The sequence below is a fragment of the Lissotriton helveticus genome, chromosome 2_1 (genome assembly GCF_964261635.1).
Source record: "Lissotriton helveticus chromosome 2_1, aLisHel1.1, whole genome shotgun sequence".
Lineage (NCBI taxonomy): Eukaryota > Metazoa > Chordata > Amphibia > Caudata > Salamandridae > Lissotriton > Lissotriton helveticus.
The window spans coordinates 592,811,288-592,836,409 of record NC_136059.1 but is presented as its reverse complement, the minus strand read 5'-3'; the positions used below and the strand labels follow the sequence as shown (position 1 = coordinate 592,836,409).

The 25,122-nt window shown below is 45.2% G+C and overlaps 1 protein-coding gene across 1 annotated transcript in view; it reads right to left on the bottom strand.

Moving 5' to 3' along the window:
- Positions 1-25,122, bottom strand: part of MRPS27 (mitochondrial ribosomal protein S27) — a 331,096-nt gene that overhangs the window by 105,832 nt on the left and 200,142 nt on the right. The window contains exons 7-8 of the mRNA XM_078675280.1: positions 20,153-20,268; positions 8,397-8,499 (exon numbers count right to left, since the gene is read on the bottom strand). Coding sequence (XP_078531406.1) covers positions 8,397-8,499; positions 20,153-20,268 — 219 coding nt within the window. The remainder of the gene's footprint in view (positions 1-8,396; positions 8,500-20,152; positions 20,269-25,122) is intronic.

The following is a 25,122-nucleotide window of genomic DNA, read 5'->3' as shown; positions in this document are numbered from 1 at the left end:
CCTCCCAGAGGCCGCCATGCAAATATGTATCCATCCTCAGAGGATTATTATATTAAGGATATATATTGGCGTGGCGGCCCCTGGGGTTTGGTGGCCCTGTGCAGGTGCACAGCTTGCACATGCCTAAGGCCGCCCCTGCACGCATGCACGAGCCCTCTGGAAGTGCCTGCACTCTATGCTTACCATGAAACCCTTACTCACCCATATACACGACCCCAAATGTCTGACTCCACTGCTCTCACTTGAGGCCTCGAGCCGTTGCCAGACGTGCTTGCGTGTGACGCTGGCTGGGCGTGTATAAATACCAGCACCTCATCGCACACGCGAGAAATGCTTTCACAAGTGCACCAGTGACAGACGGGCACGACAGAAGGGGAGCCTGAACACCGAGCACCCGCAGTAGGGGATGTGAAGTTGTAAGGGAAGATTAGGGAAACAGTACAAGGCATGAACCGTTGTTTATCATGAACGAAAACTAATTTTGTGACCCAATAGCTCACATTACTTCACACGAGCTCTCAGTACAGAAGCTCGATTCGCCATTATGATATCCAAGGCAGCCTGGAAAACTCCCCTGGATGAACACTGCAGGCCATTCTAACATTTTTAATGCCCCCCGTGCTCTCTTAAACACTTACAGCCTACCAGCCCATGGCCTCTCCGTCGCCAGGACTTTGGCTAGTGTTTGGAGGAGAAGCAATGCCTACTCTCGGGGTCAAATTTACAGTGTGGTTTGTGGCCGAGTGCCTCACTGGTGGGGGCAGGGTCAGTGGGAGAGGGTGGCGGGACTAAAGCAAAAAAAAAGTGACCATTAGGTTGAACACAGGCCCCTGCAGCGGACGCCTTCGTCTACTGAGCCACCAGACCCGGCATACACACATCTCTCTCTTTCTTTCTCTCTCTCTCTCTCTCTCTGTCTCCCTCTCTCTCTCTCTCTCTCCCTGTCTCCCTCTGTCTCACTCACTCTGTCTGTCTCCCTCCCTCTCTCTCTCTTCCTCTGTCTCCGTCTGTCTCCCTCCCTCTGTCTCCCTCTGTCTTTCTCCCTCCCTCTGTCGCCCTCCTCCCTCTGTCTCCCTCCCTCTGTCTCCCTCCCTCTGTCTCCCTCTCTCTGTCTCCCTCTCTCTGTCTCCCTCTCTCTGTCTCCCTCTCTCTGTCTCCCACACTGTCTCCCTCCCTCCGTCTTCCTCTGTCTGTCTCGGTCTCCCTCCCTCTATCTCCCTTCCTCTATCTCCCTCCCTCCCTCTGTCTCCGCCTCTCTCTGTCTCCTTCTGTTTCCCTCTCTGTCTCCCGCCCTCTCCCTCTGTCACCCTCTGTTTCCCTTCCTCTGTCTCCCTCTCCTTCTCTGTCTCTCTGCCTTTCTATCTCTGTCTCTGCCTCTATCTATGTCTGTCTCTATCTGTCCCTGCCTCTATCTCATCTACTGAGCCACCAGACCCGGCATACACACATCTCTCTCTATCTGTCCCTGCCTCTATCTCTGTCTCATCTCTGTCTCTCTCTGTCTCTCTCTCTGTCTCTATCGCTCTCTACCTCTGTCTCTGCCTCTGTCAGTCTGTCCCTGCCTCTATCTGTCTTTGCCAGTCGGTCCATGTCTCTGCCTCTGTCTACCCCTGCTTCGGTCTGCCCCTGCCTCTATCTGTCTCTGTCTCTATCTGTCTCTGTCTCTATCTGTCTCTGTCTCCATCTGCCAGTCTGTCCCTTTCTGTCTCTGCCTATCTCTGTCTGTTTCTGTCTCTGTGCCTCGGGCAGTGCATATGTACTGTGTCTACACGTACCAGTCACCAGCCCAGAAACAGCCCCCCCACTCCCCCCTCTCCCTGTGTAATGTAAAAGCCAGCGGGTTTTCTCTCTGAATTTGCTGCTTTGCAGGGTTTGTGTCCCACCAGTGGGCCTGTGATCACATCTGTCACTGGCTTTAATTCTGACTCTCACCCCGAGCAGTCAGATCAAAGCCCCCCTTTGTGCCAGTCACCCGAGTAACTTCACAGATCTTTAAAAGACCATTTACATGTTAATGAGGCCTTGTTGTATTTGACCTCTTCTTAGCGCCTTTGCATCTCCACTCGGACTATCCCTGGAATCGCCCGGCCCCCATAGAGCAGCAACCAGCGGTGTTTGCAGACACTTAAAAAATAAATAAATAAATAACACAGGTACGATGTCTGCATGGTCCGCAAATTAAGGCTTGCCGGGCCGTACTATGAGTACCCGTGCCATAGGCACATATGCACTACAGACGCTTCCATTACATAGTATGCATACGTGCGATTCGCCCCTTACAAAAAACACCCAATCCCCACATCTGTCACAGCATTGACTAAACAACAGCCACTGTTGTTGGTCCATGGCGTAGACTTTATTTCACATAAAAGTGTTCATTATCCTCTTGATCATTTATACCGCCTAATGACAATCACTTAATTAGACCTTCAAACAATTACATGATATAGCAAGGATGCAAGATATGCAGGACATTAGGAGCGCGGAAACTGGCTTTACATTCACATAAATATTGCATTATCCATCAAAACACCCTCATTGTGTATAATACACAGTGCTCGCTGTGCCAGCAGGCCCCAACTTGCACAGGCCCCTGGGTATTCCCCCCACGGGCATCCAACAGCATAGTAGTGTCACATGGACCAGGAGACATTCGTAGCAACTATACCAACCTTTATCCCAGAGGCCAATACCACACCAGGGCGCTGTATAACAGATTGCCCCACTGGGGTTCTTAATCACAGGTGCTCCACCAAAGTCCTTTTTACACGGGCATCTCGGGTAGGGCAAGAGAGTCCTGTTCCACCAGCAGGTCAGTCCCACCTCCCGCCAGCCTGAAGCCCCCACTGAATGCTCTCCCTGTCCAAGGGTTAGTCATTCCATAAAAAACAAGTCCATATCTCCTGCTGCCTTTCCTGCCAAGGACCCTGCCACATGGCGGGAAGCTCACTGGCGCACTCGCCCTCCCCTTCCCCTTCCCTTAATTTGGCCGCAGTTTACCTGGTCAATGGGCCCTAGAATAGTCTGGACGAATGGCTCCTGGCGCTTGGGAGACAAGTGCACCCCATTTTTTGTGGTAGAGCTCAGCCTCTGATACCTAAATCAACTTATGCCTGATCGTGCGCATTGGTGAGCCCGTCAAGATTTTGGAGACAGGGTGGTTCAACTTAAGTCGTTAACTGCCTGAATGGGAGCACCCATACGCCATACCTGTCGTGGTATTACCTCTGACCACAGAATGATAGTAGATGGCAACAGAGTCCGTTCCCGAGACAGCGTGGAGAATAAAGCCTCCTTTACTTCTCTCCGTCCATAGGGAATCATGTCATTGCCCCCTGCATGAAAAATAAGGACATTCGGGTTGGGCACTTTACCGATTTCGATAGCCTTTCGCAAGTGATCAAGGAGGTATTTTAACCGCAGCCCGCCAATGCCCACCCAGTGATGCCTGAATCCAGCCCCCAACTGTGCCCTTTCCAATTCTGAACCGCAAAAACGATGCACCGCTCGGCATACAAAAGAATGACCACACCAACATACTTGGGTCTGCGGACGCCACACCGCTGCAGGGGAAGAAAGACAAAAGGGGGGGGAGGAGTTACTAAAAGGCCATACAGCGGGGGAGAGTAGTAGTAGCGCCAAGAACACCCACCCTACTTATGCCAAATGAGGTCTCACATACCGCTCAAAGCACGACAACTGAAAACTCGCCCACCCTTTTGATCGCATCTGGTAACAAACCCATAGCCGCTTCGGTTGTTGCCGCCCCAATGCAGAAGGAATGGGAAGTGAACTGCAATGGCTCCTCGCCCAGTAGGGTCAGGGAGCATTGGTATATGTGTGTAAACTGGAATCTAGTCAGCGGGGAGCCATCAGCATGCACCAACAGACTCGCTTCTCCACCCTCTGGCTGCATCTGTAGGGATCCCTTTGTCAGACCGACCAGACAATAGGGAGCCCCCGGAGCAGCACGCAAATATACCCACGCCCCTTTACCCAGCAGGTCTGTCTTAAATTTCTTAACTCTGACCTGTAAGGTGTCCCCTGTTACTATCAAATCCGACACATGGATCCCTGCCCAGGGACCCCCTTTTGATAGCACTAGGAGTTCAGAAATTCTGAATGCCCCAAAAAAGGCAAGCAAATAAGCTAGGCTGAACAAGCACACCTCATAGGATGATATGCAGACCTGGGGTAATATCCCCAAAATATGGGACAACCTATCCACGTTAATAGGCCTCCTGCTGTCATCTACCACTGGGGCTAAACGCTCCCATCCCTTCATGGCCCGACGCACCCTAGGGTCATTGGTCGGGTCAGCTACCCCTTCCAGCCCTGCGAAGAAGGCAATGGCTGATAACTGTCTGTGTGCTAATGACAATGATATTACCAGATCCCCGCTGCTTAACCAAGAATGGCAGTACCCCTTGCGGTGTAACATGGCTATCCACCCCAAGGGGATCTAAAGAGGCCACATACTCCTGCCATGCATGCTCGTACATACGCTTAGTTTTGGGGGCCAATGAAGCCACTATCAATACGGGAGCAACGGGGCACCAAGCTTCCACAATTCTTTGGGAAATTCTGTCTTCTTCCGGTCTGCACGAGGCCACCGCACTCGGAATTCTGTCAACTTAGAACGTGACAGGGCATCAGCTACAGCATTGCCAACACCTGGCATATGCCTAGCAGTAAAGTAAACATTACGCGTGAGGCAGAAAAGGATGAGCTCCTTCAGCAAACGAAGCAGCAGGGAGCATTTTGCAGTCTGATTATTGATCACTAACTCTGCAGACATGCTGTCTGACCAAAACACTATTCTTTTGTTAACTAATATAGGCCCCCAAATGTGCAACACTATCATGATCGGAAATAGCTCTAGGAATGTCACATTGCGAGTCAGCCCGGAGGACACCCACATCGTTGGCCAATGTTTCATGCACCAACTAGTGCCACAGACAGCACCGAACCCTACGCTGCCTGCTGCGTCCATATAGAGCTCGATCTCCGCATTTGATTGTGCTGGTTGCTACCACAGCAGGGTACCAATAAAATTGGACAAGAACCCCTTCCAGGTGTGCAGATCCTCCCTTACCTCAGAAGATAATCTAATGTGATGGTGTTTTCCCTGCAATCCAGCCATAGCCCTCGCAATGTTCCTGGAAAAGGCCCTGCCCATGGGTATCACCCTAAGCGCAAAATTTAGCTGCACCACTAACACCTGCAGTTGATGTAAGGTAACCTTCTTAGCAGTTAGACAGGAGTCAATGGAAACCCTGAATACTGAGACTTTCTCCTGCAGGAGCCTACACACCCCAGCTACCGTATCAATCTCAATACCCAGGAAAGTCATGCAAGTGGCAGGACCCTCCGTCTAATCATCCGCCAAGGGAAGTCCTAAGGACTAAGCTGATTGTCGGAAGTCCAGCAGGGCCTTCTCACAAGCTGCTGAGCCCGAAGAGCCCAAAACAGAAAGTTGTGCAGGTAGTGCACTATGTCCTGTGTCTGCACCAAGTCTTTAACCGTCCACTCCAGGAAACAACTGAAAGCCTTGAGGTCAGAGCAAGCGATAGAACACCCCATTGGTATGCATAGATCAACAAAGAAGCACCCTTCGAATGTAAAATTCAGCAAACGATTGTTGTCTGGATGTACCGGTAAAAGGCGAAAGGCGGCCTCAATATCAGATTTTGTCATCAAGGCCCCTTTGCCCAACCCCTGCAGCGCGTGGATAGCAGTGTCAAAGGTAGTGTACCGAACTGCACAAAGACCGGGATCCAGCATGTCATTGACTGATGGTCCTGGCGGGAAAGATAGGTGCTGCCGATTGGCCTTCGGTAGTCTCTGGAGGTGACAAAGAGGAAGGTCCTGGTCCTGTTCGATCTTTTATCCGTGTCTGGGAAGCCTTGCGCACCCTGATGATGTCACCGACCCCCGCTCTTCCAGGAACTGCTTCCGGGGCACCAAACAGAAGAACGTAGCTCCCGCCCGAGATGCAACTAAGGGCGCCACTCCCCGAGGTGCGGGTGGCACCGACTCAGTTTTTCCTATGCAACAATAATAACATAAAATAATGCAAAGTCAAATGTAAACATATTCTGTGCATCACGTAACATAAATGGAACGGACAGTCTTAAAGAGATTAATCCACTCTAGAAACAGAAATTACTGCTCATCCTGACAAGGAGAACGGTTAGACACAATGATTTTGTTAAAAAAACCTTGACCATTCCATGTGCAGCATCTTATTGAATAGTGATTTAACTTATTTGCACGTTTTGACCTCAGTTAGAAGGGTGAAAGACAGACAGATGAGACAGAGCTAGCCAATATAATAATTAAACCGATTCTGTATCTCAGGTTCTAATTTAAAATAATGTTTGAGAACAGAAAAAACACAGCTTGGCATCGCACACATACACAACACAATGCAAGAACACTAGCACATTTCAACAGGGAATATAATACTGAGACTCAATACCTCGATTCAACATAAGATAGAGGGTCACGAAAATAAAACACAAGAACAGCCCTCAATGATCAGGAAAACCATTCCATAATACCGGAGCAGAGATAGTGGTGTGTGGTCAGAGCTCCCAAATACTTATAGCTACCCCACAAAATATGATACATTCTCTGGTCCTGTAGATGAGCCACTGGAAATCATCAAGAAATAATGCAAGGCGAGCCTACCAAAAGGGCAAGTGCCAGCAACAAACTACAGAGGAAACAACTCTATGGTGAACAACCCTGGGCACTCTCTCCGCAGCCTCAGGAGCGTGTGACATAAGAAATTTACAGGGCCACTCTGGTTCAGAACTCATGTAAACACTACCTTCAGGTTTTAGCCTCAGTCTTGTGGTGAACGATAGGGGGACACCGTACACTCTGGAAAAAAAAACTATCTTTGGTATCCTCAGTTCCTGCCTCCCCAACAATATTGCCTGGGTTAGGGTGAGGGACTTATGAGCCATCACTCCAGAAAAGGAAAGGGCAGACTTCCTGGCTGCAGCCCAGGTCCCCATTTTCCTCTGTCAATGCGACCAGTATTGTGCGCTCCCTCAACTTTCTTCCAAAAGAGCCTGATGACCCTAAATCCTCAACCTGGCAGCAAAATCAGTCCCATGTCTTCTTGCTGCAAAACGTGTCTTGTCTCTTTTCAATTTTCGAAGGGGGGGGGGGTCCAAAGCATTCCGAGATAGGTGCTCCAAGTCGCATTCATCAGGGACACCATCATCTTCCCTTCAGAAAGTACCTTACCACCAGTTTCATGTTCCTCGTGGTGCTCATCAAGTGTCCCTTTGATGCAAAGACATTAGGAGTGAGGAAATCATGTTTCTCTTTTTCTCCCCTTAATTTATTTACCTTCAGCAACATAACATCACTGTTTGTAAAGAAAACGGAATACCCGCTCTTCAGCAATAAGAGAAGTTTTTGGTTGCCCACAGCCATCAACGCCTTTATCCCTCTGTGTTGCAGCCAGAATTTAATCAGAAGACATAGTGCTGAGATTGCAGAATGGAGTCGCTCGCACTGTCGCCTCAGCTCTTCCTGTCACCACAATCCGCCTGGCACTGCGAGACACCTCTCTGTGCTGGTATTCCAAATGGCCAGAGACTCTCTTATGGCAGTGATTTTTCTTTGCCTCCAGTCATGTCGATTACCAGCGTGCCACTACTATAATGATATAATTGCAGTCATAGGAAAGGGTGTAGAACTCCAATCATCCAGGTCAAGCATGGGTGTCTCCGTGCTCTGGCAGATAATTATCACGTGGTCCTCCATTTCAACCATTCAGAACATCTTAGAGCCAGACTTACTCTAAAACTCAGCATTGTATACAGCTTCAGAAGGGGAGCTGTGCCACAGATATTGAGAATGACAGCCATCTTAGTGTGTGGCTGGCTCCACCCTCAAGCACAATATTTGGTAAGGTACAGCTGTACCGGACATGAATCAGTACAATCCCACAGCAGACAGATTGTGGTCACTTCAGAACCAGAGGTGGTGGAAAATTAGACAAATAAAAACCTATCTGGATCAAATGGGAAGGGGTGGGAGAGCGAGCTACAAGAAGGGTATTGCAAAACTAAAGTACAACAATCGGACTATGGTTTGTGGTTATTTCTCGAAAAGATCAGTGCTAATGAGTGATTCAGTCTTAACGACCTTCTTGCTCAAATTTTAGGAAAAGGGAAGCGGCAATCATTTAGATGTTCTATGAGCATTTTCTGGAGGAATGTGATTACTTCATAGTAGCCAGGCATGTCGAGATCTAGCCCAGGCCTTCAAACATGGTCCTAAAGACAATTTCCGAAACGAGAGCTTTGACAGTATGTGACTTAGAAATGGTTTAAAAAGAAAACAAAAATTAAAGTTTTTGCTCTGTAACTTACCAAGGAAAGCAAGTCCATACAGTTGGGAGCTATAACCAACTGTATTTTCCTGTTCCAGGCCCGCGAGAAACAAAGATGCTCCAATATTCCTCTCATCTTCCCACTGAAATATGTGTAAAAGAAGAGAAAAGAGCTAAGCACATGCAATGCACGATTATAAAGAACACTCAGAGTATAAACTCTGCATAAGCTTTACTTAGGCTTGTTTTCAGGAGCAAAAGGGGAGTACATATGGGACAACCTGATGGAAAGAAAAACCACTACTTAGCTGTTAAACCAGTTCTCAGTCGTGGTTACCTCCGTTAAATTGATAAACCTTAATATAGTTCTGCAAACATGAAGGACGAAGGACGAAATTCAGGAGAGAGAAAACAGTATTTTCGGTAACAAAACAAACAGTGACTCTTCTTTACATAATGTTAAAGAAAAAATATGAAGACAAATACCAGAATATGAAAATGGACTAGAAAGCAGAAGCACTGAAGCTTAAACATTTTTTATTTTGCTCTCATTAAAAGAGAAACAATGAAAGGGAAATGTTGACATAGACAAAACCCTTCCCATAAAGCAACAATTGCCCAGTGGCAGCTCCTCAGCTAAGACGGAGGAGCGTCGATCCACTGAACAAAAGGAAAACTGAAATGATAATAACTGCTGTTATTATCATTTTAGCTTTCCTATTTCATAACTGGTGGGCGGGGCGGGCCAGAGCGGGCCAGAGCAGGGGGAGGAGTGGTTTACATTTCCTAAGTGCGTAGGACTGCTTGGCCGACCCTCTTGGGCCGGCCAAATAGTCCTGCGCACTTTGCATCTTCCCCACCAGGCTGCACATGCAAAGTCTCCCGTTTCCCGTCTGAGCACCGAACCACGGCACTTAGACCAATCACAACGATGCATTGCAGCGTTGTGATTCTCTCAGGGGAGCTTGGGAGCCCGGGTGCTTCCTGTTTCTGGCCGGGACTTCAGCAAGGGAAGGAAGATGACAGAGGATGGAGGAGAGGCAGCGGGCGGCCGTTACAGGTAAGTGTTTTTTTTATTTAGTTTTTTTGTAATCTCTACCTCTCTCCCTCCCCCCACCACACCACTCGAGTCTGGTAGCAGCCGCTACTGTAATTGCTCAGTGGCATTAAGGCAATAATGACAACCATATCGTGCATCGAAGCATGCCACACAGTGGTAGTTGATCCTCGAGTTTCTTTTAACAAACTAGTTAAGGGAAAAAGATGACATTAAAAAACTGCTTCTAATCCCATGGTTCTAATAGGAAAGATTGTGAGCTGGTTCTGAAATTAACGAATAGACCCATCACGGAGAATACTTTTCATCTTCATCAGGGATCTTCTTTAATATTCAAAAACATTAGACAAAAATAGCAAGTTGATCCCTTCAAAAGGGGGGGGGGGGGCAGAGTAATGGGAACATTTCCCAGGATAGATTGAACAACTTTAGCATGTAGTTAGTAAGTAAACACGGATACCTGCAAGACAGATTCTGAAGAAGAGATTCATGAACTAGAGTCATGCTATCTTAATAACGAACTCTTCTCTCTGCCCTCCTCCAAATTATAGTCTTGAAAAATCAAGGTGATGTACCTCATCTACAGATCTTTTAGTCACTGTACACATCAGAATCCAAGGAGCTGATCTGCGGAGACCCTCAGGATTCATCACTCAGGCTAACCCTGTTCAACATCATTTCTTCAGAACAGCCTTTGCCACTCAGTCAACAGAAAGGCTATGTTATGCTTTTATTGAAAGCCGCAATTTGAGAAGGAAGACGTTCATGTAAATAGTAAAACATCGACCCTGCCTTTGTACAAAGACTTGTCTAAAACAAATAAACACCTTGTGATTTGTAAAATGGAGGCCACAAATGTATACATTGCTCCTTCCACTCCCTATTACCTAAAGTGATAAAAACATACAAAACAAACATTTAAGTGAACAAAAAAATTGTCTGTCACTCCAGAGGAGTCCCTCCAGACAAACGGAGCAGTCACTTAACTGGCTACGGCAGCACCTCTGGCCGTCCACGTGAACTTTCAGAGTATTTTGAGGGAAAGATCCACTGCTCTACACTTAGGTTTTGTAAACAAAGGACAAATCGATTTATTTTGGGAGCCAAAAACAGGATTTAATCTTCTCTCTGAAGATGAAACAAGCATTTGCAATGCAATCGGTCTCGCCTTTGCGAACTTATGTGCATTTAGCTCTGCAGCACATTAGCCTGGGTGCTGAAACAACTACTGCTCTTTAACATGGAGGGAAAGTAAGCACTAAACTGCGTGACACGTCGGTATGGGACCACATGGAGAGAAATATTGCCTTTCAGCGGGAAATGGTATAGTCCAAAGCTCTGTTTTTAATATATAATCAGGGCCTTCGATGGTCATATTACTGAAAATACAAGATTTGAAAAAAATATTGTCTGTGGAAGACAAATTCTATGGACTGGAATCTAGAGAATGCTAAAGTGATTCCGGTATTTTACTGACTTCTGTTGGTTGTTTTCTATTAAGAAAGTTAAATAGAGGCAGTTGCCAGACAATTTAAAAAAAGAAAGTCCCTCAGCAGAAAGCAATTCTGGTATTTTAATTACCTCTGCTGGTTATTTTTCATCAAGACAGTTAAATATAGGCAGTTGAACAGAAAACAAGTCCCTAAGTGGAAGCAGACAAGTCCTAGCGCTAATCTCCAGAGCCCATAAAGTACATACACATATAAGTATATAATAAGTATATACTAAAGTATATACAAGAGGTCTCGAATGCTAGACCTAAATAAAATAAGTATATACTAAAGAATATACAAGAGGTCTCGAATGCTCGGGCTAAAAAAACAACTGTTCTACTCTGTACCGATAAATTCTTAACCACAAAATTGAAAAGAGAACTCAGAGGAACATGAAGGCACTTCAACACTCAATTGGTCTAATGAGCCGAAAAAAATGATTCTGGAAAACACGTAAAGTATAGATATACATTCACTTTGGTGGTGGACTGTTCCCATAGCATGGAAAAACTCAGTTAAACCACACCAGGCTCCTCTTCTTGTTCCAAGAAGAATTCATGTCCGCACCTATAGAAATATATGGAGCCATTCTGCCACCTATTTCAAGTGGGGGCTGGGGGGGTACGCTCAGCTGTACAAACTAGAGGCTGCCATTTGCCAGCAATTGTTAACTGACATTCTGTGGCACAGAAATTGAGCATTTATGTTCGATGGGCACAGTAATTACAAAATACATAGCCTTAGAGTATATATTGGTAAATTCAACAGCCATTTAATGGCCAATATTTCTATCAAAATATGTCTATTATATGGCCATTCATTATACCTCCAGCTACAGGATCTATGAGAGAATATATTATTGCTGATACGACTTCTAATTTACAATATTTGTGCTATAGAAATATTCTTTCGATAGAACTGACTTCTACAGTGGCACAAACATATTCCTCTTCACTTGAGCATTTACATAGTACTAAACAACCGATGGCCTGGTTGTCAAAATAATTGCTACAATCCATTAACATATCCCATTTAGAACCAGCACGGCAAACTCAGGGGTCATCGCTCCCAATTCCAAATAAAAGTGGTAACCTCTCAGTTAAGTGCTTAATTTGAGCCGGTGGAATCCACCAGCACTCATCTTTTCTTATCAGACATTATAAAAAAGCAAAGAGGGGAAAACACACAAATGGCAAGAAGAAAGAAGAGAAGATGGAAAAACCACCCACAAGGGAGAAAGTAGGAGCCAGCCAGGGTGAGACGAAGGGAAAGGGAGTGTCTGGCATGAGGTGGATTCTGGACTAAACAGTCTTGGTTTTCGGCAAGGGCAGTGCCGATTAAACCCTGTGGGGGTCCCAAGTCAGTCGAAATTTCGGACCCTCTCGCAAATGATCTCCTAATACCCAATGCACCGGATATTTATTTACAAACTGGCAGCTGCCAGAAGATTAGCTTTTAAGAGACAAACTGAAATGTCAATGTCAATGTCAAATGCTCTTGTATAGCGCACTTATCACCAAAGAGGTCTCAAGGCGCTCTGCAGAAAAAAGGCATTAACCTACCGAAGTGGAGATACATACGGGGAGACCTTTATTTAGGAAAAAGCCACGCTTTCAATCCTCTTCGGAATTCTAGATGATTGGATAGGGACAGGAGATGAGTAGGTAACTTATTCCATAGCCGGGGAGCCACGTATGAGAAGGACCTGCAACCATGCCTAGATGTCCGTACTCTGGGCTGGGACAGCAGGAACTTAGAACTAGAACGAAGAGCTCTAGCCGGGGTATACCAAGCTAATTTTTCTATTAGATAGGAAGGACCAATACCATGGAGAAGTTTATGGGTTAAGCTCAGGATTTTAAATTGACATCTCTAGCGCACAGGAAGCCAGTGCAGTTTCCTAAGAGTAGGTTTAGAGGCAGACCTCGGAGGCAGGCCCAGCACTAGTCTTGCCGCCGCATTCTGAATAGTTTGTAATTTTGTCAGCAGATTCTCGTTAATGGATGCAAACATGGCATTTCCATAATCGAGCCTACTGACAATCAGTCCCTGGACCAGCGGCTTTCTAGCTTCAGTTGGGAGCCATTTAAAAATACTGCGCAGTTGTCGCAGGATCCCAAAACAAGTCCCAGCGACCTGGTATACGTGAGCCTTCATAGAGAGATCCCCGTCAAGCATAATCCCTAGATCTCTTACAGTTTCTTTAGGCTCGGGGCAAGGCCCTAGATCACGAGGCCACCAGTCCTGAGACCAGAAGGTCTTAGCCTTGCCGAATAGTAAGATTTTGGTCTTTAGCATGTTATCACTCATCCAGCTTTTAATATGGGTCATACATTGTTTAAAGCTGGAACAGGTTTCCTGGAGATTGGGTTTACAGGTAATAAGTACCTGTGAATCATCTGCATAAGACACGGTGGAGAAGCCGTAAGATTTTATAATATGGGCCAGAGGACGGAGATAAAGATTAAACAATAAGGGACTAAGGATGGATCCCTGCGGGACCCCTATGGAGAGAGAAATAGTGGCAGATGCGTGAGAGTTCATCCTGATGTAAGAGCGACGTTCCCTAAGATAGTCTACGAACCAAGCCAGAGCATTGCCTCTGACACCAACCTCCCACAGACGATGTTTCAAAATGTTGTGGGAGATGGTGTCAAAGGCAGCGGAGAGATCCAATAATACCAGAATGGCTGATTCGCTCCTATCCAAGGAGAGTCGGATATTATCCACTACTTCTATTACTGCGGTTTCCGTATCATGAGCGGCACGGAAGCCTGACTGTGACGGGTCAAGAAGTGCATGGGTTTCAATGTAAGAGGACACACGTTTATTTACCAAATATTCGAGAACTTTACCAAAAAAAGGTAATAACGAAATTGGTCTGTAGTTGGAGAAAACAGAGGGGTCACTCTTAGGCTTTTTAAGGATTGGCCTGACTTGCGCCTCCTTCCAGCTACTAGGGAAGGAAGCACTCTCAAAGGAAGCATTAAAAACGCTGGTCAGATCGTCGGCCAGCAATGGGAATAATTCACTGCACTTACGGGGAAGCAGAGGATCATTAGGAGACCCTGATTTAATTTTTTTAAGTGCGGATAACACTTCTTCTGGGTTAGTGGGCTCCAATTGTATCATGGATGGAAAATCCATATTGTCAGAGGCGAGCTCAAGATTAAAGATAGCCTCCTCATTTGCAACCAAGCTTTGTGGGGCGGAGGGAAATGAGGAATATATTAACTGGATCTTACTATGCAAATAGGAAGCCAGTGAGCTCACCCATTCTGGCGAGGGGTCAAATTTGGATTGCTCAACCTGCGGGGTAGTAAACTCCTTAACTATATTGTACAATTCTTTACTGGATTGAGATGCCTTGTGTATTCTTTGCGTGATGTAGAGAGATTTTGCTGCCTTTATATGTTTCGTATATTCAGAATGAATTGATTTATACTTCATGCGGTCTTGGGGTGTTCTAGACTTCCGCCACAGCCTCTCCGCCGATCTACAATCAGTTTTCTCACGTCTCAAAGCCTCAGTAAACCAAGGAGAAGCCATTCTTTTCAAATTTACTTTGCTTTCCGGGATAATTTCGACAAGCGTGTTTCTAATGGATGACTAATTGCGTGGCCATTATTCCAACATCATTAAGATTGTTGTCCAGAGGCTTAAAATGCATCTTGTACGCCTCTGGGGTCAATTTATACCAAGGTCGAATAAGCATAGATTCTTTACGATCGGTGATCTGTGGCCTTGAAGGAATGGGAAGTTTAAAATTTATTAGAAAATGATCCGTCCAGATCATCTGCAAAGGAGGGTCACAATGTAAATCAATCATATTAGTAAATACTAGATCCAATAAATGACCGGCAAGATGAGTAGATCCTTGAACCCGCTGAGTTAATCCCAGAGTTTCTAATGTTGAAATTAGGTGACAAGAATCCCCATTGTGTGGAAGCTCTGCATGGTGATTAAAATCGCCTAGTAAGATGAAGTTATCTGTGGCCAACACGTGGGAGGCTAGGGTATCCAGCAGATTATTAGCAAATTCAGACTTACCTCCCGGGGGTCTGTAAACCAGGGCTGCTCTGCCTAACACCGTCATATTATATTTTATGTTAATTATTAGTATTTCCAGCAAATCGCTGGAGAGCGAGTCGAGGTGTGTGATCTCTACTGGGGTCTTCGCGGCTACTGCGAGGCCTCCCCCTCGTTTACCCACTCTATCAAGCCTGATCAGATGATATTCACTGATGATATGTGAATCTGATGTCTCTGGTTTATGTACTAAGTTGTATTTTGATCTGTTGTGGCAGGGCCCTTCAAAAGAGTGGGGCCCATAGGCCGGTGCCTACTTTGCCCTTTTTGGTACTTGTGCAACTGGGCTCGCAGACATTTAATAACACCAACCACCATCTTTTGAGCCATGCTTTGGGAACCGGCACTCATTATGTTACAAATTAAGCACTGCCTCAATTACACATATCAAAACCAAATGGGATGATGGACGGAGTGTTGAACATTGCAAGCACTCACCCCCAGTCAACTGATCTGGGTTTAATTCATGATCATTCTTTAGCTCACTCCGACACCCCAGTTCAGACATGGCCATATGTAAATCAGACTGACCCTGTGCCTCATAGGAACAGTCCAGCCCGAACTGCCAAGCCATGTCTTCCCTGGACAGGAAACAAGAATCCTGGGACAGGTTTTGGGTTCATAACACTCATCAGCCAGGCTATCTTGAATTCAGCGGTAAAGTGAGCAAGGGACCCACGTCTGGGCATAACCTGCCAACTTAGGGCAAACAAAGCAAAACCAAAGGGGATGATGGAAGGAGTGTTGAACATTGCAAGCACTCACCCTCAGTCAACTGATCTGGGTTTAATCCATCATCATTCTTTAGCTCACTCCGCCATCCCAGTTCAGACATGGCCATATGCAAATCAGTCTGACCCTGTGCCTCATGGGAACAGTCCAGCCCGAACTGCCAAGCTATGTCTTCCCTATACCGGAAACAAGCATCCTGGGACCGGTTTCGGAGGTCATAACCCTCATCAGCCAAGCTATCTTGAATCCAGTGGCATAGTGAGCATGGAACCCACGTCTGGGCATCCCACTCCCTACCCGCAAGGAAAGACTACCTCGGAGGTTTGGCAGATTTCCAGTACCTGAGGAGGTTGTGGAACTTAGCGCTGGCAGCACGTGCCGCCCCTGGGGCAAGGGGGTCAGGTGTCCTCCAGCCTTCACTTGACTGGGACTGGTGCCGGAAGGCTACTGCTAATCATGGTTAGAGATGGGCCACTGCAGCCTGAGCAGACAAAAACTAAGATGGAGAGATTTACGTCCATGGCTCCCGAAGGGCAAGGAGTCCATCCCTGCCCCCCCTCCAAGCGGCAGGGGGGCCAGAATCTCCCCGACCTTACTGCTATTCTTCAGGCTATTCAGGATTCAAGAGAGGCTTTGAAGAATAAGGTGGGAGAGGTTTGGATCGACATCTCTCTCTGGCACCAAGATCTTCAGAATGTAGCCCACTGGGTCGCAGAGGCAGAGCCCCATGTTTTCACTGTGTAAGACGAGGTAGCCACACTTAAGAAACAGGTCTCCAAATTACTTTCCTCTACTGTGGTCCTGGAGGCACACGCGGAGGATGTAGAAAGCAGATTGCGCAGGAATTACTGAAGATGTGTTGGGTTCGCAGACAACATGGAGGCCTCAGATGCTGAGAAATTTCTGGAGAACTGGCTGCGGTCCTGGCTCCCCACCTCCTTAATCTATTTGAGGTGTCGGGGAGGATGGGAGCTTGCCTCCAGACCGTAACCATGTGATTATAGTGGTTATCCCTAGGGAGGGGATACTGCTGAAGAGTAAAATTCTGGCCAAGATCCTGGTGACTTGACTTCTAGGGTGATATCAGTCTTGATACATCCTGCTCAGGCAGGATTCATACCAGGTTGGGCAACATGGTTAAACCTTCGGCGGCTGCAGTTGTGACTAGACAATGTCAAAGCAGACAGAAAAACCTAGAGTGATACTGTCTGTAGACACTGAGAAAGCATTCAACAACCTTCGGTTGACCAGGACTGGCTTCCGATATTTGAACATACACAGTATGATTTAAGTGAAGCGCTTACTTTAGGTAAAGTCCTTAGCGTTTTCTGGGCAGATGCAGAGAGATGGCGCACGCTTTCCTTGAACCGAATTTGCAGGGCCGCCCTGTACAAAATAATCACCCTACCCAAACTGCTAGAAGTGTAACAAAACACCCCATTTTCCATCCCAAACAGCTTTCAGCCTCAATAAAACACTCCTATCTTTGTTCTGGGCTGGGGCACCCCTGGAGTGGGTCGGCAGATGGTGTACTGCTCAGTCTACAGTGGGGGCCAAGCATTACCTGACATGCAAGCATATCATAGGGCTGCCAGCTACAAATCATTAGTACATGGAGGTATAGCCCATTGTCTAATTGGCATATAGGGTGGAGAGGGCAGCAATAGGGATGAGGACTCATGTCCACTACATACATGGGAAACAGCACAGGCAGGCCCTGCTCAAGCCTACCAGGACTAAGTTAGGGGCTAGGGATGAGACTACAAGGTACCTGGGCTGAAAGGGGAGAGGCACACACTTGTTCAACGTGAGCATGCTTACTGGCTTCCACAATTGGGAAAGGATTGGTATAGAGACAGTGGAGGGATGTGCTAGCGGGGGAGAGCTTAAGTCGTTTCTGGTAATCCCGCGGGAAAATGCCCTGGCTCCTTCACAGCAATTCTGATGCATGAAGCTCTCCCATGCCTTGAGAGTAGAGGGGCTCATAGGGGAGGAATTCCCAGAGGGTAGCCCCCTGGAGACCTGGGAAAAGAACTTACTCATAAGGCGGTGTCTCAGTTATGCCATGTTATCCTTAATAATATCCTGGTCAACCTTGGTAAACTCCGGGAATGGTTGGAGTCTTTATGTTGGGTCCCTAGAGAATATTGACTGTGATACCCACTAGGCTGCGATTAATATAATTCAACATCCTACACCGGTCCTACTACAACAGTTTCCTTTTGCACAAGATGGGGAGAGCTGACAGTATTGTAGGTCTCCAGGTGCAGGGTGGCAGTGGGTACCTTCTTACATACGGTTTAGGACTACCTCAGAGTGAGTCCTCTTTGGGGAGAAGTTGTTACCGGACTGGAAATGTTAATGGCAGTAAATCTCCCAAGGACACCCCAGTTGATGATCCTAGGCATACTTTGGTAATACCGAAGCATGTAGATATCCCTCGGATGCAATTGGTATTCTGCATGCTGAAGTTCATTGTGGCAAAAACAGATGTGGCCAGATTATGGGGTCGGGATCAGACCCCCATGAGAGCCGAACTGATGGTGGGAATGAATAGATTCATAGAGGTGGAGCGGGTAGTGTATGAAAGTAGTGGATGCCTAAAAGTTTCAAAAAGTGTGGGTAAAGTGAGGAGCATATCATGGTTTGACAGAGGATATGACTGTCGCAGTAGAGGAGGATCTCACTTCGCGAGAGGAGCAGGGAAGACTTAGATGGGCACGGGTGAGTAACGTGGAGTTGAGTGTCAACAGTGTGTGCAAGTTTAACTGTTATTGTACCATTTTAGAAATTAAAATAATAAAAAGATATTCATTAAAAAATCCCTGAGAGAATCTTCTGGGTAAAAGAGGTTAAGGCCCTAATGGTAGCATGCTTGAGAGAGGGATGCATAACCCAAAGGTGTAATTGAAAATATTGCTAATAGCGTAATATTTCCTACACTTGTCCAACAATTTTATTTCCCCATATCCCTGGTAAAAACATATCGGAGATGGCCTGTCATTCCCCTTCTACCTAAAATGTATAATTATCTCCCTGCACAGCTGTGGAAAAGTCTGGGTTTGCATTGTTGTCTTTTTCTGGTTATCTTTCCTTTTTCTGTCCTTTTCTCTTTCTTTTTGTCTTTCTCACCTTTCTTCTCCTTCTTTCGCTCTATTTCTTAATCTGTTTCTTTCGCTCACTTCCTCTCATGCCTGGTGATTTTGTTGCTTTGCTTCTTTCTTTTCATCATATTTCTCTCCTTTCCTTCCCTCACTCCTCTCATCCTTTTCCCTTATTTCTTTTATGTCGCTTCTTTTCTTTGGTCAATCTTTCTTTCCACTTTTCTGTGCATTTTTGCTTTTTTGTCTTTCATGTGTTCTGTTTCTGGTCTCCTATGCTCTTCGTTTCCTTTTCTTCTCTCCTTTGTTAACCTTTTCTGCTTCTTCCCTCCTTGATCCATATGATTAATTTCTCGGTTTCTCCTCTTCCTTAATTTCCTTCTTTCCTCTCCTTTCTAGATTAATTTCATCTCCTTCCCATCTTCCCTGGATTTTCGCCTCTCAGTCCTCCTCCCACCCTTTTTAACTTCTCTCTTTTGTCCCCTTTTTTCTTTCTTTCATTTTTTACTTCTTTCCACGCATTCTGCTTTAATTTACTTCTTCATTTCGTTCTCGCGGTTGTCTTTTTCTTTCTTTCTTCTCTGCCTTTTTCTTTTGTTAAGTGTACTTAACACTCTAAAGCAATCTTTTAATTAACGAACTGAACTGGTCTTTCATCTTTGCCTTAGAGCGCTACTCACAAGTATGGGGATGGCCACTGAGATGTTAAGTTGTAGAGCGCTTGTAGAGATATTAACTTCTAGAGCCCTATAAAGTTTGCATGGACTTAATTGTGCATCATTAAGGCACTACCAGCTTCTGGACCTCAAATAATGAACTTTATGGCAAATAGACAGATAATGGAGTCTTTAGGGCCCTATTGGCCACTGAAAGTAGTGCCATTCGAATGACAACGAGGCAATAAGCCCCAGTGAGACACTCAACGTTCAATGCTGGTTCAGAAAACGACAGGGTGCAAAACTGGTCCTTGGGGACCACACAGGTAAACCTTTCCTGCCATTAATGGTGTATGCTAACTGCAGCAGCACTACATTTTTGTGCTGGTATCAAATACATATATTATAAAGTGGTAGGGTAAACTTGAGCACACTGGGACATGGAGCTGGCAGCTACAAAATGCTTCCAGACCGCGCCAATACAAGTTGATACAGCCTGCTAAGAAAGCATTCTGATTCGCTGATTAGCTATCTATTCCAGGTACTCGTTGGGGATATTTCTTGCCTAGTAAAAAAAACTGGGTATTTAAAATGTAACTTATGAATAAAGACTTTCTTGACTATGGATATATTCATAATTTGTCAGCCATTTTTAATTCAAGATTTACCTTAAGACTAGGCTTGCCTTCGAGGTATTTAAGCCAGGCATAGAAAGAAAGAAGCTGTGTAGAAACCTCATCAAAACTTTCCTGAAGCATTATCTCTGTTACCACTAAAACAGCATCTAGAAAGACATAAAAGAGAAATAAATAAAACACAAATGAACATTTAAACAGAATGTTAAATAGACTGTATTCCTAACATAACAATTATAAGGCAAGATTATATTGCTAAGCAAACAAACCTGAATACTGCTTGGAAATCTGAAACCAGACTCATGAGACAGATGCTTAGGAAAATTCACAAGTGAACAAGTGTAACAATTAAATATACAAACAGTGAACAATTATTAAAAGCGTAAAAACTGCAAGGATATAAAATATACATATAACTGTAGTGTAGCGTCTTTCTAGCCGGGGTACTCGCCAATGATTATGCCACACAAGGAGCTTGGTATCACACACCTTTATTCGTCTGCGTGTAACTGCAAACTCAACATTCTAAAGCAGCCTTCACTGTAATACACTCAATTCATCGCATCATAGCTCTACAGAGTTCATTAGGAGTCAGAAGGGTTTCATCGCTGTTAACTCGCAAGACACTACATCTCCCCTTCTGTTAAACTAAAACTTGCCAACTTTGCAAAAGATATACACATATATATTTAAATCTCTTCATTTCATCTCTTTGGCGCTGTACTTGTTTGACCTGAACATATTGAGCGAAGTTGAGACCTGACACCAGCATGATCAAAGAGCTGATGGGATAATGAGAAGGCAGCAGCAGTCACTGGTGCTTCAGAGTCAGTCTCTTCTTCACCTTGGAGATCTGGTGAACTATGAATCAAACGCTGAAAGTGAGTAGAGTTTCTGGAAATAGACTTACCAGGGCACTGGGCAGTCACCATATGTCCTTTGGTCGATATTACTTGGAAAGGTTCAGCATCACAGTGAGCATCAGATTTTCTTTTCCGTATCTGCCATGTTTTTCGCATGTTATCTTCGGTCAACAAATGTTTTCATCTTTTGTTTCTTAACCAAGTCCCTTGCATGAGCTGCAGTCTCATCTCTTTCTCTTTGATTGGTCCACTGGGGTATCTTGGTTGTCATTGCTCTCCCGAACAACAATGTTGCCGGACTCTCACCGTTTGTAAATTGAGCTTTCCAGGTGTAGCATGCTGCACAGCTTTCTTTAGCGTACTCATAAATCTTTCAACCTTGGCCTGCGGCCACAGAGGGGTGCTCTAAGAAGTCTTTGAACTCGCGACTATTAAAAGGCGGACCATTTTCAGATTTTGGTATGGCTGTTAGACCCCATGTTGCAAAGACGCCATCCAGTTTCTCAATTACTTTTTCTTGAGTGGTGGATGAGAGATCCTCGATGAATGGAAATCGCAAGTATTCATCCACAATCACCATCAGTTGATGTCCCTTGTCAATGGGACTGAAAAAGTCAATGGCTATTCTTTCCATGCATGCTTCGGGAGTTCTGACATGTCTAGGTGTGTTGAATAACTTTTGTAGATAGGCATTGCATAGATGACAGGCCTTTAATTCCTACTTAACTTACTCATTGAGATATGGAAACCATACTTGGTCTTGCAGAGCTCATTTTGCAGTAACGATTCCCCTATGTCCTTTGTGGACCCCTTGAATAATTTTCTGCTGCAGACTCTCCGGAATCAAGATTCTCGAACCTCGCAATATAACTCCCTCTTGAGGTATGAACCGTTCATCTTTGGCATTTCTGCATTTTTGATATTCACCCTCACTGGTGAGTGGTCGAATGTGCTAGTTCCAGAACTGATCTGTAATTATATCTTTCAACTTTAGCATGTCACTATCATGGCTTGTGGCATGGAAAATCAGGGCTAAAGAAATGGCAACTGGTGTGTTTGATTTTACGATGAAGTTGATATAAACTTCGGCTGACTTGGATAGAGTGCCTTGACCTTGAATAGTAGCAGAGTTCTGAACATTTGCCGGCCGATGAACAATGTTATACTTGTACTCTTGTAGCCGTAGTCCCCAACTTTCAAAGCAAGGAGGCATCTTGGCCTTTGGATTGCCAAATATTGTTAGTAAAGCTTGATGATCAGCTACCAGCATAACAGGCTTTCAGTACTGGAAATACGCGGAAGGGTTCACGCGCCCATACCATGGGTAAACTTTCTTTTTCAGGTTGTGAGTAACTGGTTCTGGTTGGGACAAACTCGTACTAGCATACGCCACAATATGCCTTCTAGCATGGGGGTGTCCGCTGTACTGTGCAAGGATAGCACCTAACCCCACTGGGCTAGCATCAACAACAACCTCTGTATGGAGTTATAGATCAAAATGAGCCAATTCAGTAGCATTCTCAATGGCTTGTTTGAGTTTCTTAAAAATTGTTATCACATTCATGGGCACACTTAAATGAAACATTCTTTTTTGTCAACTCTCTCTATGGAAGACTTTCAGTGGCAAAGTCTCCTTTACATCTAGAACAGTAGCTGGCCATGCCAAGAAATGAACGCACAATGGAAACATCTTGTGGGTGATCAGCATTTGACAGCACTTGTACTTTAGGAGGATGTAGTGTCAAAAAAGATAAGGCCAAAGAATATTATCTTTGTCTTATGAAATTCACATTTGTTTGCATTCCAAGTTAATCATGCTTCATCAAGTAAACAACATAGTTGTGTAACAGCTTTATCATGTTCTTTTTGTGTAGCTCCAAAAACAAATATGTCATAGCTGTAATTGAATGCATTCATGACAGGCTGTATGATATGTTGAATGACGTCTTAGTGAAATAGGCCAACATGCGTAGAAAAGGTTGTAACATACCTGCAATCTTCTTCAAGTTCCAACTGATGATAATCTATGTTTAAATCAAGGCAAGACAACCTGGATATCGTTCTCATACAATTGCCTTGCTTGTCTGACGCATGTCAACGCATATGCATGCTGCTCCTTCATTGTCCTTTTTGGGCGCTACCACTACCACTACCACGATGGGAGAAACCCATGGCATTGGACCAGTAGAACGTTCAATGATATCATGTACAAGAAACGCCTTCGTGTGGAAACGAAAATCCACATCTAAAACATGACTTCTTTTTACGTGGAGACATCACCTTGGGTCTTTCAGCCTTTTGCTTTGACTTGCTTTTCACACTCATGACTGATTCCTTCGTGAAGCCTCTGGCCTCCATGTCAGCTGCTTGTCAATGGGCACGCTCCTCAGCTCTCGCAGCCATCAACACTTATTCCAGGCTCAAAGTATCTCTCAGCATTTGCTGTATGACTGAATCAGACAAGCATCCATCAATGACCCAGAAACGCATGGCCTCTTCAACATTAAATTAATTGAACTTACAGTGTTTGAGGAGTGTGTCAAGTCTCTTTATAAATTTATCGATGTTTTCAACAACTTTCTGTCCTTCTTGACTGAAAATATATCTTTCATAGTCAATTGGATTGCACTTGAGATTCAACGTTTCTTTAATCTGACGGTATGTGATTTCTTTGTCAGTTTGTGGCATTTTTTTTAGGATTTAATTTACGCCATCAACAGCAAGGTGTATCATTGAAATATTCAAATATCTCTTTCCACATAGTCCATCGGTCAGCAATATTTAGCTTTTTTGGTGGTATCGAACGATGATGGTTTCAAGGAAGAGGCAGTATTGTAGATCAGTGTGGAACTTGCTGAGGCTGGGCATGGTGGAATTTCGGCCACTGCTTATAGCTCATTTGCTCTGAGACCCTTGACATGCTATCTTCCGGATCATCCAAGATGATAACTAGAATTGTGATTTTCTTTTTGGTCTCCATCGGAACAACCACCTGTCACTATTTCGAACACTTCACTGACTTTCACACTTCAGGATCTGTGGAGTTGTTCTGAGGCCCACCCAGCGCCTTTGGTGGCTGGCCTCTTCAGGTATGGATGGCTCCAGAAGCACAACCTCAGGCAATTCTCCTTGGGCTTCTTTGCCTGGTGCTGCGGTATGAAGACTCTCTTTAATTACTTCTGCTAAGCAGACAACCGTTTACTTGCATCTAAGCCGCTTTGCTTTGGGCACTTCTATGCACTTGCTTACACCTGGTTTATCTCTGCCTCTCAGCACTTGTAATTGCAGTGTTACTTTGCTCTTGGCTATCGCTTTGTACTTTTTGACACCAGGTTGATTTCGGCTTGGCAGCACTTGTAATTGCAGTGTTATCTTGGGCTTGGCTGTCGCTGTGCACTTTTTTGACACCAGGTTGATCTCTGCTTAGCAGCACTTGTAATAGCAGCATTATCACGCCGTACTGTTAATGGTTCTATGTTGCGTGGTACCTTTTTGTATGACTTTACCAATAGCTTCTCGACCAACATCATGTAGATTCTCTGTAACTGTCTTCGTTTTCAACTGCTTCACAGCGACTGGAACTGCACTTTGACCCCACATGCATTCAGTATTGATTTGGTACTTCAACGAGGGCACACGTGGCACTCACAAGTAGTTTGCTTGGACCAACTGCATTTCTATGTGAGAGCACTGTCAAGCTTTGGGTTCGGTATTCCCTATCTCCCTGCCATTTATAGCGTCCTCCCAGCCGGGGTACCAGTCAATGACTACGCGACATATGGAGCTTGGGATCACATGTTTTTATTCATCTGCGTGTAACTGAAAACTCAACGTTCTAAAGCAGCCTTCACTGCAATACACTCTATTCATTGCGTCATAGCTCTATGGAGCTCATTAGGAGCCAAAATGGTTCCCTCATTGTTAACTCTCAAGACACTACAAGTAGGAAGTAATAAGAAAACAAGTTACTAACCTGTATCTTTGGTTCCATGCGTGTATCATTCCCTGTTGTTGAATGGAAGTCCCCGGTATACATAAAATAGCATCAGAAACCATCACCAAAACAGAACCCTAGGCCTAGGCCCATTCTTGTTTTGCAACTTATCCACCTCTTTTGCTCAGAACCTCAGATTTTCGTAG